The sequence below is a fragment of the Chlorocebus sabaeus genome, chromosome 11 (genome assembly GCF_047675955.1).
Source record: "Chlorocebus sabaeus isolate Y175 chromosome 11, mChlSab1.0.hap1, whole genome shotgun sequence".
Classification (NCBI taxonomy): Eukaryota; Metazoa; Chordata; class Mammalia; order Primates; family Cercopithecidae; genus Chlorocebus; species Chlorocebus sabaeus.
Genome location: NC_132914.1, coordinates 97382574 through 97401491, shown reverse-complemented (window position 1 = coordinate 97401491; position 18918 = coordinate 97382574). Strand labels below are relative to the sequence as shown.

General features: G+C 37.1%; 1 protein-coding gene across 1 annotated transcript in view; it reads left to right on the top strand.

The window, feature by feature from the left end:
• BLTP3B (bridge-like lipid transfer protein family member 3B) overlaps positions 1-18023 on the top strand; it is a 112127-nt gene extending 94104 nt beyond the window's left edge. The window contains exons 16-21 of the mRNA XM_008004361.3: positions 3269-3411; positions 4492-4642; positions 6551-6804; positions 7101-7209; positions 15296-15489; positions 17342-18023. Coding sequence (XP_008002552.1) covers positions 3269-3411; positions 4492-4642; positions 6551-6804; positions 7101-7209; positions 15296-15489; positions 17342-17461 — 971 coding nt within the window. The 3' untranslated portion in view covers positions 17462-18023. The remainder of the gene's footprint in view (positions 1-3268; positions 3412-4491; positions 4643-6550; positions 6805-7100; positions 7210-15295; positions 15490-17341) is intronic.
• Positions 18024-18918: the final 895 nt, after the last annotated feature.

Here is an 18918-nt window from a genome sequence, read left to right as displayed (position 1 = left end):
TTTGAAAATATTTTTAAGCCTGTATAAAATTGTCATAAGAATGTACCATAGCCTTTCAAAGATTTCCCTGATGTTGGATGTTTAGATTGTTTATAATTTATCGGTTATAAAAGTGCTATAATTATATTATTGTTCACAAATTTTTGTCTGCATTTTTGATGACTATCTTAGAATAGATTCCAGCAGTAGACTAGGATCTTAAAAAGTGTGGACTTTGTGTATAACATTTTAATGATATACATTCCTGGTTCTTTTGAACAGTGACTTATTTTTATGTTAGGGTCATTAATTTTTATTGGAAGGAGACTCTTGGTATTTTGTTTTAATTTTACAAGAAATATATGAATATTTTCTCATTTTAAAAGGAGAATAAGGGTGATACTAAGGTGATAACTTCAATTTTTACTCTAGGCATTTCCTTAAACCAGATAATATGGTCTCCTTGATATCATTCCCCATTGCAGAAGTAACTACCATCAACTTTTGGTATATATGCTTCCAGGCCTTTATCTATGTATTTTTTTATATGTGTGTGGGTGTGTCAGATACATACAAAGGTATGTGTATACAAAAAGATATGTATGTGTATGCATGCATGTATACATATTTGTGAATGTATGTACATATTTATGAACACATAAACAACGTAGCTACCTCTGGTCCCTAACTAGTCTTTCCACATCTCTTCTTATCCATTTGCAGTTCATACATTATTCTGTAGCCAAAATATATATATATTTTTTAATACCAAGTCTCTATCGCCCAGGTTGGAGTGTGGTGGTGTGATTTCGGCTCACTGCAACCTCTGCCTCCTGGGTTCAAGTGATTCTTCTGCCTCCTCAGCCTCCCGAATAGCTAGGATTACAGGTGTGTGCCACCACACCCAGCTAATTTTTGTATTTTTAGTCAAGACTGGGTTTTACCATGTTGGCCAGGCTGGTCTCGAACTCCTGACCTCAGGTGATCCACCTGCTGCGGCCTCCCAAAGTGCTGGGATTTCAGGCGTGAGCCACTGTTCCTGGCCAGGCAAAATACTCTTTTAAAAAACACAAATTTGGCCGAGCATGGTGGTTCACACCTATAATCCCAGCATTTTGGGAGGCCGAGGTGGGCGGATCACAAAGTCAGGAGATGGAGACCATCCTGGCTAACATGGTGAGAACCGGTCTCTACTAAAACTACAAAAAATTAGCCAGACATAGTGGCACATACCTGTAGTCCCCGCTACTTAGGAGGCTGAGGCAGGAGAATCGCTTGAACCCTGGAGGCAGAGGCTGCAGTGAGCCGAGATCACACCACTGAACTCCAGCCTAGGCGACAGAGCGAGACTCTGTCTTTAAAAAAAAAAAAAAAAAAAAAGGGAAAAAAAACCCCACAGATTTGATCATGTCATTTTCCACTGTACTGCTGATAACTTGTAATTGCTTTAAGGCTATTAAGTTAAAATCCTTAACATTACTGACAATCCTCTGTGTGATGTGGCCCCAGCTTACCTTTTCTGATGTTTTCCCATGTGCTCATTATACTTCAGATGGATCATAGTTTATTTCAGTCTTTCTCTCACTTTCCTTACTGTGATAAACTTTTCCATCTTAGTCTGTTGTAGCTGTTTCTGGAATGCTCTTTTTCATTCTGTTTATTTTATTATTTTTACTTTTAATTAGAGTTGTTAAGGATAACTCTTGGCTTTATTTTTCCCACTCATTATTTTATCCACTCAGTGTTTTTCAGAGTGTCTTTTTGCTCTCCTTGCAATTATTCTTTTCCATGTAAATTTAAAAAAAAATTTTTTTAAAGGGGGCCAGGCACAGTGGCACACGCCTCTAATCCCAGCACTGTGGGAGGCCAAAGCAGGCAGACCACTTGAGGTCAGGAGTTCGAGACCACCCTGGCTAACATAGTGAAACCCCATCTTTACTAAAAATACAAAAATTTTTTACTAAAAATACAAAAATTAGCCAGGCATGGTGGCGCGTTCCTGTAATCCCAGATACTTGGGAGGCTGAGGCAGGTGGAGGTTGCAGTGAGCTGAGATCGTGCCACTACACTCCAGTCTGGCCAACAGAGTGAGACACTGTCTCAAAAAAAAAAAACTTAAGGGAATCTTTTTTTTTTTTTTTTTTTTTTTTTTTGAGATGGAGTCTCACTCTGTCATCCAGGCTAGAGTTCAGTGCAGTGGTATGATCTTGGCTCACCTCAATCTCTACTTCCCGGGCTCACATGGTCCTCTGCCTTAGCCTCCTGAGTAGCTGGGACCACAGGCAAGTGCCGCTACGTCTGGCTAATTTTTTTGTATTTTTGGTAGAGATGGGGTTTTGCTGTGTTGCCCAGGCTGGTCTTGGACTCCTGAGCTCAAGTGATCCTCTCACCAAAGTGCTGGGATTACAGGCGTGAGCCACTGCACCCAGGCTCGTTCACTTTAGCAGAAATACTATTTTATCACAGATGTTCTCTTAACCCCTGATGATGTTAGGAACCCCTTATGAAATGCCTTTATTAGTCCCTCATACCACAACAGTATTCACAGGTATCTTCCCTGGGCCATTTATTTAATAATTTGTTGAGCACCTACCACATTGCCAAGCACTACGTTAGAAGCTGATTACAGAGTAGTAAATATAATAATAAATTGAAACTTATGTTTTGTATGTCTTTAGGTTTTCTCACCTAATTTTTTTATTAATTCATTTTTATGGTATTTTTAAAAAGTATTGATCTGTAATGGCTACCGAATTTTTTTTTAAATTGTCTTTTACCACAGATAGTTGGAGAAATATTGAATTATAGCACATTCATTGTTTGATAACTAATTACAATCTAATTTTTCTTGGTCCATTTTTTAAAGGAGGCAATGCTTGAGAAAGAGTTGAAGGGGCCAGGCGTCGTGGCTCACGCCTGTAATCCCAGCACTTTGGGAGGCCAAGGCGGGTGGATCACGAGGTCAGGAGATCGAGACCATCCTGGCAAACACGGTGAAACCCCGTCTCTATTAAAAATACAAAAAATTAGCCGGGGGTGGTGGCGGGCACCTGTGGTCCCAGCTACTTGGGAGGCTGAGGCAGGAGAATGGCATGAATACGGGAGGCGGAGCTTGCAGTGAGCCGAGATGGTGCCACTGCACTCCAGCCTGGGCAACAGACTACGTCTCAAAAAAAAAAAAAAGAGGAAACAGTTGAAGGGATAGTTCTTTTTTGTTAAATAAACATACAGTGTTAGATGATGTGTAAAACTGATTTTAATTTATTAATTTACTTTTGTATTATTTCAGGAAATAAAAAGAACTCAACTACAAATTACAGGGGCACAGCAGAAAGTGTGAATACTGGTGCAAACCTACAAAATTATGGTGAAACTTCTCCAGATGCCATCAGTACAAATTCAGAGGGTGTTCAGGAAAATCATGATGACCTGGTAATAAATATTTCAGATAATTTCAGAGATTCTATGAAGATAAATGCCACCAGTTTTATTTCATATTTGACATGTATATATTTTGAGACACTCATATATAACATGAATTCTTAGATGGTGGGCAATTCATTTTGCAGCTTTTGTTCTTGAAAATGCTTCCCCCCGGCCGGGCACGGTGGCTCAAGCCTGTAATCCCAGCACTTTGGGAGGCCGAGACGGGCGGATCATGAGGTCAGGAGATCGAGACCATCCTGGCTAACACGGTGAAACCCCGTCTCTACTAAAAAATACAAAAACTAGCCGGGCGAGGTGGTGGGCGCCTGTAGTCCCAGCTACTCGGGAGGCTGAGGCAGGAGAATGGCGTGAACCCGGGAGGCGGAGCTTGCAGTGAGCTGAGATCTGGCCACTGCACTCCAGCCCGGGTGACAGAGCGAGACTCCGTCTCAAAAAAAAAAAAAAAAAAAAAAAAGAAAATGCTTCCCCCCAATCAATTGTTTTTCCTTTGATTTTACTTTTCTAAATTTGTTTTATCATATTGAGGAGTGAAGGCTCTTTCTTTTTTCTGTCTTGCCTTTTATGTTTTTTATTTTAATTTTTTTAAAGACAGGATCTCACTCTGTTGCCCAGGCTGGAGTACAGAGATGTGTCCATAGCCCACTGCAGCCTTGAATTCCTGGGCTTAAGTGATCTTCCTGCCCCAGCCTCCCTAGTAGCTGGGACCAGGTGCACACCATCACACCTGGCTGTTTAAAATTTTTTTGTAGATATGGGGGTCTCACTGTGTTGCCCAAGCTAATGGTTTCTTTTAAGCCCTCCTGATGTAGTGAAAGACTTGAAAAATATATTTTGTCTAGCTTTTAATGAAAATCATTTTACAATCCTTGTGACCTAATTTAATAATAAATAAATGAAAGGTTTTCACTATAATGTAACAACCGTTTTCTGTAGATCACAAGTATATTTTTAGTCTGGTAGGTCATAATTGTATTTTTAGAGGGTAACGGTAGTTTCCTATATTATTTCTTAAATTTTGTTTTGAACTGCTTGGCATACTAATATTATTTATGCAATCATTAATAGATGTCCGTTGTGGTATTTAAAATTACTGGTGTTAATGGGGAAATTGACATCCGAGGGGAAGATACAGAAATCTGTCTTCAAGTGAACCAGGTGACACCAGACCAGTTAGGCAATATCAGCCTTCGGCATTACCTTTGTAATCGTCCAGTTGGTAAGGGTTTTTTTTTTTATTAATTGCTTTTCATATACAATGGTTTAATATGTTTTAACTTTTATATATGTCTCACCAGCAATCCTATCTTGGCTATAATTGAATTCAAGGAAAATTGCATTTACTTATTATAATAATTATTATTTGTAGTTTGTGGTTTTTTCTATAGTGTGTGGAGCTTCAATAGGAAGACATAGTGTAATAGTTCCATGGCATAAAAGGTAGCAGGGAGTAGTGACTTTGACAGAGAAAATTTTTGTTTTGTTTTATTTCATCTCCAAAAAACTCATTTTGTTTGAAATTATTCTGGCTTTACTCCATGGAATGAGAATGTGTATGTGTGTAGATCTAGACAGATAAAAAGGCAAAATAAAATCACATTAATCAAGTTGTTTGTTGGCAAGTTCTCTTATTCAGCAAGCTCACTCTTGGTTTTCTTGCTATGGGAAAGAACACTAACCATTACCAATTTATGACTGTTTCTTTTACCTTCTATTTTAAAAAATAAAAATATTTGAATTTTGAAATATTTAAATCTTTGGAGTTACATTTGAACTCTTGCATTATTTTCGGGAGTGTTAATAAGTAGTAATAACACTAATTAAGTAAATTCTGTACCTGGAATACAAGCTTCAAGAGCAACTCTCTACCTGGAATTGTGAATAGAGACCTATCCTTGGTGTAAATAAATACACACATCTTTAATTTCTTGCAAATCTCCCCCTTTCACAAATATGCATACATTTGACCTGTTTAAGACTAGTCACACTCATGCTGAAGAAGAATAAAATACCTTCTCATTATGAATTTTTGAAAATCCATCATGAATTGATACAGCAGTCTTCTTATGAGGACCCATGGGATAAATAACTTTCATACCTCAGAAACTGAAACAGCTTTGCCTTTCCAGAACGAGTTTGTTTTTATCTTAAAGGTTATATGAGTTGTGAAACTATCATATTTTTATCTTTTTTGCTAGGGAGCTCATTTTTGGTCCACCTTTTGGTATAGGAATTTAAATAATGCATTTTGGGTTATTAATCTTAACAACTACCTTTCCCTTTTCCCTTCCATCCTTCCTTTTTTCCTTGTCTCCTCATTTTTTATCAGATTATACCATGTGCATATTGCGTCTTACTCATTTTGGAACCAAGTAACATAAAATAAATAAGCAAAATAGTTACCCTGAGTGTGAGTTTACAAGTAATTTACTTCAGTGGTTTCACTAGGAACTTACGTTTTTTAAGTTAGGTATTTTATTATTGGAATTTTAAACTTTGTTTTTAAACTATGTGTTTATACCTGTCTATGCCATCTATAAATTTTTTGGGGGGGATAGGGTCCAGGCATAAGTAAATGTAATTTTACACACACACACTCACACATACACACTCTCTCTCTCCCCCCTTAATTTCAGTTTCCGGTTTGCCTTCTAATAGAAACAGTTTAATGAGGTCTTCTCTGTTTACTTTTCTGTTATTTAAAGACCCAATTTAATGAGGAAGGTGCAAAACCTCAGGCTTTGTTACTTCTTGAGAAATGGCTTAAGAGTCACTTTAAATGTCTGACTTATTTCTGGTTCACAGCCAACATTTGAATGTATACTTAGGTATACAGTCAAACACACACTAAGTATCTGAGGCATGTATCACACCTGAGTTCTATCATACATATTTTTCTTGTTATCAAAAAAACAGAAAATACAGAAAAATCAACATTATTGTAGTAGAAAGTTGCCTTAAAATATTGAAATTAGTGTGTGTACGTATATTGTATATGTACTATAGAAATATCACTTAAACTAGGGGTGAATAGTAAAACTAGTATTATTTTAATGTACCACATGGCACATAATTGTAATATTATTGAATAATGCTACAAACATTTTTGTATGTTCATTTTCCTTAGGTTCCGATCAGAAAGCTGTAATTCATTCCAAATCCTCTCCTGAGATTTCTCTGAGGTTTGAAAGTGGTCCTGGTGCTGTAATACACTCTTTACTTGCAGAAAAAAATGGATTTCTGCAGTGCCACATAGAAAACTTCAGCACTGAGTTTCTTACATCTTCTCTTATGAATATTCAACATTTTTTGGAAGATGAAACTGTTGCAACAGTAATGCCAATGAAGATACAAGTTTCTAACACAAAAATAAATTTAAAAGTATGTTAATAAATAATTTTATATTTTCATGTTCCTTTTGCCTATCTGAACTTTCATTCATGTCTAAGAATGTGCCTTTTCTATAATATATGTTCTATCAGCATTTATTAAAATGATTTTGTCTTTTTTGGTAAATGATGTAGAGATCTGTTTTGGAAATTAGGAAATGTCAAAATGTAACAGGCAGTTTTCTGACTGTATCAGCTGAAACATATAAAGATACATGTGTTATCTTTAACACATTAAAAATAGGATTGACTGAAGTAACATGGCAATATTATTTTTCTTTCCTGTAGGATGATAGTCCCCGGAGTAGTACAATATCCCTTGAACCAGCTCCTGTAACTGTACATATTGATCATCTTGTGGTAGAGAGAAGTGACGATGGCTCTTTTCATATCAGAGGTATATATGAAAAACTGTTTATTTATTTATGATACGGAGTTTCGCTCTTGTCGCCCAGGCTGAAGTGCAATGGCGCGATCTTGGCCTACTGCAACTTCTGCCTCCCTGGTTCAAGTGATTCTCCTGCCTAAGCCTCCCAAGTAGCTGGGATTACGGGTGCCTGTCACCATGCCCAGCTAATTTTTATATTTTTAGTATAAGAAAAAATTTTAATAGAGATGGAGTTTTGCATGTTGGCCAGGCTGGTCTCAAACTCCTGACCTCAAGTGATCCACCTGCCTCAGCCTCCCAAAGTGCTGGGATGACAGGCCAGCCACTGCGCCCAGCCAATGAAAACCCATTTAAATAAACACCTACTCAAATTTCGAAGTTAAATTATTTACACACTGATTGTTTCTTTTCACTTATATTTCTTTTATATATATACATACATAGTAGTGGAAGATTGACAGACACCTTCAGTACATCGTAATAAAGTATCATCTATACGTGTACCAGCCTCTACCCTGGAAAAAACCTCATATATAGTTGGTTTAGTACCTGTTGTACAAATGTGTTTTGAATATTGTAGAAAGTGAGAGAGGCCTTCAGGGTCTTACACATCTCTTGATCTTACTCGTGTCTTTCAGTTGATCTCTTTCTTAGCTTTATTTCCTACTTATAATTCTTTTTTTTTTTTTTTTTTGAGACAGAGTCTTGCTTTGTCGCCCAGGCTGGAGTGCAGTGGCCGGATCTCAGCTCACTGCAAGCTCCGCCTCCCGGGTTTACGCCATTCTCCTGCCTCAGCCTCCCGAGTAGCTGGGACTACAGGCGCCCGCCACCTCGCCCGGCTAGTTTTTTGTATTTTTTGGTAGAGACGGGGTTTCACCGAGTTAGCCAGGATGGTCTCGATCTCCTGACCTCGTGATCCGCCCGTCTCGGCCTCCCAAAGTGCTGGGATTACAGGCTTGAGCCACCGCGCCCGGCCCTACTTATAATTCTTATAATGGAACTTACCTTGCACTTCTCTGCACTTTGCACATCTCTGCGTTCTTACTTGCCTTGTTATTTCTCATTGGAATTGCTCATCACTACGTGGATTTCATTCATCCTTCCATTGTTCTCTCCACTTTCTTCTTTATACTGACACTTTCTTTTTATTAATATTATTATTATACTTTAAGTTCTAGGGTATATGTACCCAACGTGCAGGTTTGTTACATAGGTATACATGTGCCATGTTGGTTTGCTGCACCCATCAACTTGTCATTTACATTAGGTATTTCTCCTAACACTATCCCTCCCCCAGCCCCTACCCGCCAACAGGCCCCGGTGTGTGATGTTCCCCGCCCTGTGTCCAAGTGATCTCATTGTTCAGTTCCCACCTACAAGTGAGAACATGCAGTGTTTGGTTTTCTGTCCTTGTGATAGTTTGCTTAGAATGATGGTTTCTAGCATCATCCATGTCCCTGCAAAGGACATGAACTCATCCTTTTTTACAGCTGCATAGTATTCTGTGGTGTATATGTGCCACATTTTCTTAATCCAGTCTATCATTGATGGACATTTGTGTTGGTTCCAAGTCTTTGCTATTGTGAATAGTGCTGCAATAAGCATACGTGTGCATGTGTCTTTATAGTAGCATGATTTATAATCCTTTGGGTATATACCCAGTAATGGGATCACTGGGTCAAATGGTAATTCTAGTTCTAGATCCTTGAGGAATCACCACACTGTCTTCCACAACGGTTGAACTAATTTACACTCCCACAAACAGTGTAAAAGCGTTCCTATTTCTCCACATCCTCTCCAGCATCTGTTGTTTCCTGACTTTTTAGTGATAGCCATTCTAACTGGCATGAGATGGTATCTCATTGTGGTTTTGATTTGCATTTCTCTGATGACCAGTGATGATGAGCATTTTTTCATATGTCTGTTGGCTGCATAAACATCTTCTTTTGAGAAATGTCTGTTCCTATCCTTTGCCCACTTTTTGATGGTGTTGTTTGTTTTTTTCTTGTAAATTTGTTTAAGTTCTTTGTAGTTTCTGAATATTAGCCCTTTGTCAGATGGATACATTGCAAAAATCTCCCATTCTGTAGGTTGCCTGTTCACTCTGATGGTAGTTTCTTTTGCTGTGCAGAAGCTCTTCAGTTTAATTAGATCCCATTTGTCAATTTTGGCTTTTGTTGCCATTGCTTTTGGTGTTTTAGTCATGAAGTCTTTGCCCTATGTCCTGAATGTTATTGCCTAGGTTTTCTAATTGGGTTTTTATGATTTTAGGTCTTACATTTAAGTCTTTAATCCATCTTCAGTTAATTTTTGTGTAAAGGGTAAGGAAGGGATCCAGTTTCAGCTTTCTACATATGGCTAGCCAGTTTTCCCAGCACCATTTATTAAATAGGGAATCCTTTCCCCATTTCTTGTTTTTGTCAGTTTTGTCAAAGATCAGATGGTTGTGGATGTGTGGTGTTATTTCTCAGGCCTCTGTTCTGTTCCATTGATCTGTGTATCTGTTTTGGTACCAGTACCATGCTGTTTTGGTTACTGTAGCCTTGTAGTATAGTTTGAAGTCAGGTAGCATGATGCCTCCAGCTTTGTTCTTTTGGCTTAGGATTGTCTTGGCTCTGTGGGTTCTTTTTTGGTTCCATATGAAATTTAAAGTAGTTTTTTCCAATTCTGTGTAGAAAGTCAGTGGTAGCTTGATGGGGATAGCATTGAATCTATAAATTAACTTGGGCATTATCGCCATTTTCGTGATATTGATTCTTACTATCCATGAGCATGAAATATTCTTCCATTTGTTTGTGTGTTCTTTTTTTTTTTTTTTGAGACGGAGTCTCACTCTAGCTGGGACTACAGGCGCCCGCCACCTCGCCCGGCTAATTTTTTGTATATTTAGTAGAGATGGGGTTTCACCGTGTTAGCCAGGATGGTCTTGATCTCCCGACCTCGTGATCCGCCCTCCTCGGCCTCCCAATGTGTCCTCTTTTATTTCATTGAGCAGTGGTTTGTAGTTCTCCTTGAAGAGGTCCTTCACATCCCTTTAAGTTGTATTTCTAGGTATTTTATTCTCTTTTTAGTAATTGTGAGTGGGAGTTCACTCATGATTTGGCTCTCTGTTTATCTGTTAATGGTGTATAGGAATGCCTGTGATTTTTGCACATTGATTTTGTATCCTGAGGCTGTGCTGAAGTTGCTTATTAGCTTAAGGAGATTTTGGTTTGAGACGATGCGGTTTTCTAAATATACAATCATGTCATCTGCAAACAGAGACATTTTGACTTCCTCTTTTCCTACTTGAATACCCTTTATTTCTTTCTCTTGCCTGATTGCCCTGGCCAGAGCTTCCAATACTGTGTTGAATAGGAGTGATGAGAGAGGGCATCCTTGTATAGTGACACTTTCTTTATCATCTGATGTGAGTTCTTCTACTTCTTTTGGCACTTTTTATACCGTTAGTTACTTGCGGTATATTGTCTGTGTACTTAGTTCACCTTTAATGTTAGTTTCCCCACTCTAACAAAATTTTTAAGGCCGCTAATGTAAGGTCTGTGTCTTTTAAGGTAGTGAGTAGTGGAAAGAGCATTAGTCAGTAGATCTGTGTGTTCTGGGCTTCACTATTTTAGTAGCTAGTTGAAAGAATGACACGTACATCTGTTTCATCTCCTATCAAAAACCTCATGAAATGACAGAAAACCTACCAACTAAAGAATAAAGTTATTAACAATGCTACAGAAGAAAGGAGAGGACAATTGCAGATGTAGGAACAGTTTGTGGAAGACTCTTAAAGAGTCCTGTCCTCTGTAGTTTGGGAACAAGTGGAGACAGACATAGGAGAAAGGCCAACGAAGATCAAAATGGTAGCTCTATTACTGATAATTGCTCAGGTGGAGAGGATAGCTTAGGTCTGTGAGAAGACTCTGCCTGGCTCTCTTTCCCAAATCTTTTAGCTCCCAAAAATTCAGGTCTGTCTTGTGAAAAAAAAGAAAAGAAAAGAATGCACCGTCTTGGCAGGAGGTACAGCATATACCAGAGCAAGAGACTGAACTACATATATATAGTTCTTTAAAAAAAACAAAAACAAAAAAAACCCATCAATCAGATAAATCATACCTTCTTCCCTGGGAAGCAGTGAGAAACAGGACCAAAAGAATCCAAGAGGACTACACGACTGAAGTTCCTCCTCAAAAATAGGAAGAATCTCCCCAACAAGATACTGAGGTTAGAATGAGCCCCTGAGGCAATAGCATGAATAATGTGGGCATTCCTTTTTGGGATCGTCTCCTGTGCTCGTGCCCAGTAGTAGGCTTCAGTAGGGTTTGCATATAGACTAAAATATTGAGGGTAGATTATGCAGCTGCTAAGCCCCCAGGAAGGGAATGATTCCCTATCCAGTTAACATACTTGGTGTATCTCACCCAGTAGATCAGCCTTTCCCTTCCCATAGTCACTAGAGGCTGGCTATGGCAAATAGAAACAGCATTCATAGGCAAGAAAATGGGATAAACATAAACAAGAAAATAGGAAAATACAACATATTCGACAATTCTGAAACATTTGAAATCAGTACTCTCTGAAACATTTGAAAATAGCAGTACTACTCAGCTTTTATAATTATAAACTAGAAATGCTCTCTAGCTGATTGAGTAGAAAAGGAGCTTGGTGAAAGATAATTGGAATGAATCGAATTGAGAGTCCAGAGATAAACTCTTACATTAATTGATCTTTGGCAAGTCTGGCAAAACAATTCAATGAGGGAAAGAACAGCCTTTTCACAAGTGGTGATGGAATGACTAGATAGCCACATGAAGGAAACTGAACTTCTTCCTTATATAGGCATACTTTAAATATATTGTAGATTGGGTTCCAGACCGCCACAATAAAGTGAGTATCATAATAAAGCAAGTCATACAAATTTTTCGGTTTACCAGTGCATATGAAAGTCATGTTTACACTATTATGTCTAAAAAATGTACATAGCTTAATTTAAAAATACTTGATTTCTATCTGGGCGCGGTGGCTCATGCCTGTAATCTCAGCACTTTGGGAGGCTGAGGCGGATAGATCACCTAAGGTCGAGAGTTCAAGACCAGCCTGGCCAACATGGGAAACCCCTGTCTGCTAAAAATACAAAAATTAGCTGGGTGTGTTGGCACACATCTGTAGTCCCAGCTACTCGGGAGGCTGAGGCAGGAGAATCGCTTGAATCCAGGAGGAGGAGGTTACAGTGAGCCAAAGATCGTGCCACTGCACTCCAGCCTGGACAACAGAGCAAGAATCCATCTCAAAAAACAAACAAACTTGATTGCTAAAAAATGCTAATGATCATCTAAACCTTCAGTGAGTCATAATCTTTTTGCTTGTGCCTCAAGGTTGATGGCTGCTGACTGATGACAGCTATGGTTGCTGAAGGTTGGGGTGGCTGTGGCAATTTCTTAAGACAACAGTGTTCAATTGTTCTGTTTCCTTTTGTTGCCTGTGCTTTGGATGTCCTGTATAAGAATCCATGGCCAAATCTGAGGTCATTATGATTTTCTCATGTTTTCTTTTAAGAATTTTATAGAATTATCCATTAAATTTAGCTCTTTAACTCAAATGTATCAATTTGAGTATGGGTAAGAATTAAAGACACATAGGTTTGTTTCTGGATTCTCAATTCTATTCCACTTGTCTGTATGTCTGTCTTTGATACTACCGCACTGTCTTGATTACCAGCTTCCTTTAAAGTAAGTTTTAAAATTGGAACATGTGAGTCGTTCAACTTTATTGTACCTTTTCAAGATTTTTTTTGACTCTTTGGGTCCCTTGCAATTCCATATGAATTTTAAAGTCAACTTGATAATTTCTACAAAGAAGCCAGCTCAACTTCTGATAGGGATTGTGTTAAAGCTGTAGATAAATTTGGGGAGTATTTCCATTAAATCTTCCAATCCATGAAGAGTGGGAATTTTTTCCATCTATTTAGATCTATTTATTTCTTTCAACAATGTTTTATAGTTTTCAGAGTATAGTAAGTTTTTTGCTTCTTTTGTTAAGTTTATTTGTATTCTTTTTCACAGTATTTTAAATGGAATTGTTTTCTTTCATCTGTGGATTCTTTATTACACATTTTAGAAATGTAGTTTATTTTTGTGTATTGATTTTGTATCCTGCAACCTCACTGAACTTGATTAGTTCCAGTAGTTTTTTAGTTGTTTCCTTAGTTTTCTTCTATACCCAAGATCATATCTAATAGAGATAATTTTACTTCTTCCTTTCCAATCTGAATGTCTTCTATTGTTTTTCTTGCCCAGTTGCCCTGGTTAGAACCTCTAAGACAATGTTGAATAGAAGTGACAATAGCAGGCCGGGCGCGGTAGCTCACGCCTGTAATCCCAGCACTTTGGGAAGCCGAGGCTGGCAGATCACCAGATCAAGAGATTGAGACCATCCTGGCCAACATGGTGAAACCCCATCTCTGCTGGAAATACAAAAATTAGCTGGGTACACCAGCTACTTGGGAGGCTGAGGCAGGAGAATCGCTTGAACTTGGGAGATGGAGGTTGCAGTGAGCCGAGATTTTGCCACTGCACTCCAGTCTGGCAACAGAGCGAGACTCCGTCTCAAAAAAAAAAAAAAAAAAAAAAAAATAACAATACCAGACAGCCTTGTCTGGTTTCTGATTTTGAGCAACAGGAAAAGAGTCTAGTCTTTCACCATTAAGTATCATATTAGATGTGGGATGTTTATACATGATGACCTTTTATTAGATTGAGGAAGTTCCCTTCTATTTCTAATTTGGTGAGTGTTTTTATCATGAAAAGGTATTGCATTTTTTCAGATGCTTTTTCAGCATCTATTGAGATGAACATGTGGCTTTTGCCTTTTATTCTGTTGATGTATTACCTTAGTTTTTGGATGATAGATATATTTGCATTCCTGGGATAAATCCCAGTTGACTATGCTTTGTAGTTATGTTTGTATGTTGCTGGGTTCAGTTTACTAACATTTTGTTGATGATTATGTCCATATTCATCAGCATATTGGTCTTAGTGTTCTTGTGTGTTTTTTGTTTGTTTGTTTTTGTCTAGATTTGATATCAGGGTAATACGGCCTTCATAGAAAGTTTGGGAATGCTCTTTCTGTTTTTTGGAAGAGTTTTTAAAGATTTGATACTATGGGAATGCTCTTTCTGTTTTTTGGAAGAGTTTTTAAAGATTTGATACTATTCTTTAAGTGTTTGATAGAATTCTCCAGTGAAGCCACCTGGGCCTGGGCTTTTCTTTGTGGGTAGCTTTATGATTACTGATTGTCTCTCTCAGCTATAGGTCTATTGACATTATCTTCTTATTGGGTAGTTACTGTCTTTCTAAGAATTTGTCTATTTCATCTAAGTTACATAGTTGTTTTTGTTGTTGTTTTTGAGACGGAGTCTGCATGATCTCAGCTCACAGCAACCTCTGCCTCCCAGGTTCAAGCAGTTCTTCTGCCTCAGCCTCCTGAGTAGCTGGGACTACAGGTGCGCACCACCATGCCCGGCTCATTTTTGTATTTTTAGTAGAGACGGGGTTTCACCATGTTGGCCAGGCTGGTCTTGAACTCCTGACCTCAGGTGATCCACCCGTCTTGGCCTCCCAAAGTGCTGGGATTACAGGTGTGAGCCACTGTGCCTGCCCTAAGTTACCTAATTATTGACATACTGTTGTTTATAGTATTCCTTTATAGTATTTTATTTCTGTAAAGTAGGTAGTAATGTCACTTCTTTTGTTTCTGATTCTAGTAATTTCTTTTCCTTGGTCAATCTAACTAAAAGTGTATTAGTTAATCTAATAATAAACCTTTAAATTAAATCTATTAAATCAGCCTTTAGTATAAAAACATAATTATGTAATTAACTTAGATGAAGTTGACAAATTCTTAGGAAGAATTCTTAGGAAGAAATGTTTATTTAGTTGATCTTTTCAGAGAATAAGCTTTTGGTTTTATTGGTTGTTCTATCTCATACTGCTATCCTCATACTAATATATATAGATACTTAGCTTTAAATTAGATTTTCACAATTGAACTTTTAAAGATTTATCAAGTATTTGGAAATGTTATCTGAGCATGTTATTTGTTTGATCAGATTCTCACATGCTTAACACTGGAAGTGATTTGAAAGAAAATGTCAAAAGCGATTCAGTGCTGCTGACTAGTGGAAAATATGATCTGAAGAAACAACACAGTGTCACTCAAGCCACTCAGACAAGCCCAGAGGTTCCTTGGCCTTCTCAGTCAGCTAACTTTCCTGAGTTCTCCTTTGACTTCACTAGGGAACAGGTAATGGGAAACCTAATTCAGATTCAGCTTCAGCAATTAAATAAGTATTAAGACACTAATAGTTAAAACATTGTTTACTTATTTTATTAAAATGTACTGAGTTCTTGTATTGTGCCCAGGTGCTTTGCTAGTTGCTATGATTAGAGCGTTGAGCAAAATAAAGAAAAAATTAATGTCTTCTGCCTTCCTCCAGTGCTCTCAGTATTTTTGTGATTTTTCCTTGTAGATTCTTTTTTATTTGAAAAAAATTTATATTCAAGTATACATACTATATAATTTTACTTAATTGTTTAACAAAATTTTTTCATATTGCTGTATTTGCTTAATTTTTTTTAATGGCTGAGTAATATGGTTTTGGGTGTGCTATCATTTCTGAAACTTCCTATAAACATTTATTAACATTCAAGTTGCTACTGTTTTTTTTTTTTTTTTTTTTTTTTTTGCCATTATAAAGAAACAAAATGTTCAGCAGAGTTTTAATCTGTGTGATGGAACCATAGAATGAGTTAATGCATCTGTTCAATGAGGATTTATTCAATGCCAGCTCTGAGCTAGGGATATAGAATTGAGCAGTAGATGATCCCTGACTATTGAAGTCTAGTGGGACGAGAGTGTTCAGTTGGTAGTCACAAATGCTATACTACAGTTGAAGAGAAGTATAGGAAACTACCTCACTTGGTCTATAAGGCAAGAATTCTTAAGCTAGATCTAGAAGAAGTTTGAGAACTATTTGAAATTAACTGCATGTATTTTAATGTATCTATGTAATGCAGAAAGTTCTTAGTTTGATCATATCCCCATACTTAGGAATGGCTATATTTATTTTCTCCAATATATTTGCTCTAATATAGCCATTCCTAATTATGAGGGAATGGCTCTAAGAGGATAAAATACTTGAACTAAGTCTTAAAAGGGTGGTGGGGGAGACGTATTGGCCATCTAGATGAAAATGTCTAGCCAGGCGTGGTGACTCACGCCTGTAAGTCTCGCATTTTGGGAGGCCAAGGCGGGCAGATCACCTGAGGTTGAGAGTTTGAGACCAGCTTGACCAACATGGAGAAACCCTGTCTCTACTAAAAATACGAATATTAGCCAGGCATGGTGGCGCATGCCTGTAATCCCAGCTACTCAGGAAGCTGAGGCAGGAGAATCACTTGAACCCAGGAGGCAGAGGCTGCAGTGAGCTGAGATTGCGCCATTGCACTCCAGCCTGGGCAACAAGAGTGAAACTCCATCTCAACAAAAAAAAAAAGAAAATGTCTGATGACACATTCAGAATTTGAGTCTGGAGCTCAGGAGAGAAGTGAGCTCTCTCTTTGTGCTAGGTGAGTCTATTTATGATAGTTAGAGCCATGAGAGATAAGATCATCCAAGAAAGTGACTCAGGGCAAGAGAAGACGACTGAGCAATGGAACCAACAGAATGTCAAATTTTAAGACTTCTTAAAAAGTAGTAGAAAAGATGAAAAGGGCATACATAGGTTGAAGGGGATATATGAAATAGTTGTGGCATAAAAGCCAAAAAAGGAGAGAGGCTGAGAAAGTAGGGTTCTAAATGTCTGAATGTCTAGAGCCATAGAGAAAATTCATATGAAGTGAAGTCACTATTAGACTTGGAAATTAGGAGTTAGTGTTTTGTATTGCTGGGTCAAAACATGGGAATATTTTTTAAGTGCTTGATGTATATTTCCAAATATTGTCTCAAAGCAATTTTCAGCTTAAGTGCACTCTTACCAGCATTGGGCATTTTTACCATCCCAAGTGTCACGCCTTTGGATACTATATAAATAGTCTGTATTTCCAAAAAAGATTAAATTATCTTATTCCCCCCTCCCCCCCATTTATCATTTCAGCTCATGGAAGAGAATGAATCTCTTAAACAGGAACTGGCTAAAGCTAAAATGGCTCTTGCAGAGGCTCACTTGGAAAAAGATGCTCTTCTTCATCATATAAAGAAGATGACAGTTGAATAGCAGGAGTGGCAGTCAAAACTGAAATTATAGCTCTGGAGTAGGAAGGTTATATTTATAATGTGGATGTTACCAGTTAGAGGAAGAGTTTTATTTTCATGAAAAGACAATAAAGCAAAATGGAATGTGATGAAGTGATGACTATTTCAAAGCCAGTTTAGAAAGTATTAGGTACGGGCATTACAATCTTTTGGTTGTTTTGTGTTTTGGGGCTTAGCCCTCTTTTAAACTGTTGTGATCTAGGGAAGTCAACACATAGTGTAAAATAATTACATGTCTATTGAAAAGAAGATGTCATTTCCTAATTTTGATATCTCATTGCAGGCATTTTTTTAAATGAAAAAGGAAAACCTCTTGTGTTCACACAGATTGCTGAATTGATTTCTCAATATTTGTTAATAATTTACTATTATTTACAAAGATTCAAATGCTTTTATGACTAATGTAAAATGAAAAGAGGCTTACATTTTAAATGTTATTAAAATTATGTACTTATATCTATAATTTAATTACTGTAAAAAGTCCAATCAGATTAATAAATTATATAATTAATGGGTTTGGAAAATCATCAGCCTACTGAACTTATAAAATATCTTGAAAATGTGAAAAAAAATCATTTTAAATAATGGGTACATTGTATAAGTGGAATAATTTTTAACAAAAAGATGGTACAAATGTAAAAGTAAAAAGCACAAACTGTACAAAAGCAAAATATTAGAGTATATGACCAAGTGATTTAAAAAGCATTACTTGTACATTCCTTTAAACATTTGTTGTTAGAAGTAAAATAGTAATTTATCCTGCTAAATCTGGCACCATTTGTAACTATAAAAATTTTGATTAATACTATTTATATTAATTTCTTTACCTTCATTTTTCTCTTTAAGAAGTTGATTGTTTTTGGAAAATTTTTTTCCTTGCACATAAGACAATTTCATACCATTCTTACAGTATCATATTAGGTGGGTGTTTGCACATACTGAATTTATAAAGCTAGTTTTGATTAAAGCTCTATGTGAGATATATATATATACACATACACAAGTCTTCTATAATAAGAGTCATTGGTGAATTTTGAATTCTATTTTGTTAGGAATTAAGGTTGAAATCAACATGAAAGAAAATCATGCATTATAAAATAAAAGTACCTGAGTGTTAAGAAACAGAGACTTTTAAAGATTTAAAATATATTTCTGATAGAGTTAAGCTAAGTGGTGTCTATTTTAAAATTCACATTCTTAAACATAAATCTCTCCAAGATCGAAAATGAAATAGCTGGACTACTCTTTCTTTAAGATACTTGAAAATTTTAAACCACATTGCGACACTTTATGGTGCTTTGCGTGTTTGGCATGACATACATAGTGGTCCTTGTATGTAAGTGCTTGGGGGAAAATACATATTTCATTTACATTAAATTTTGGAGTGATTTAGGGCTTTATTGAAAACAATACCGGCCT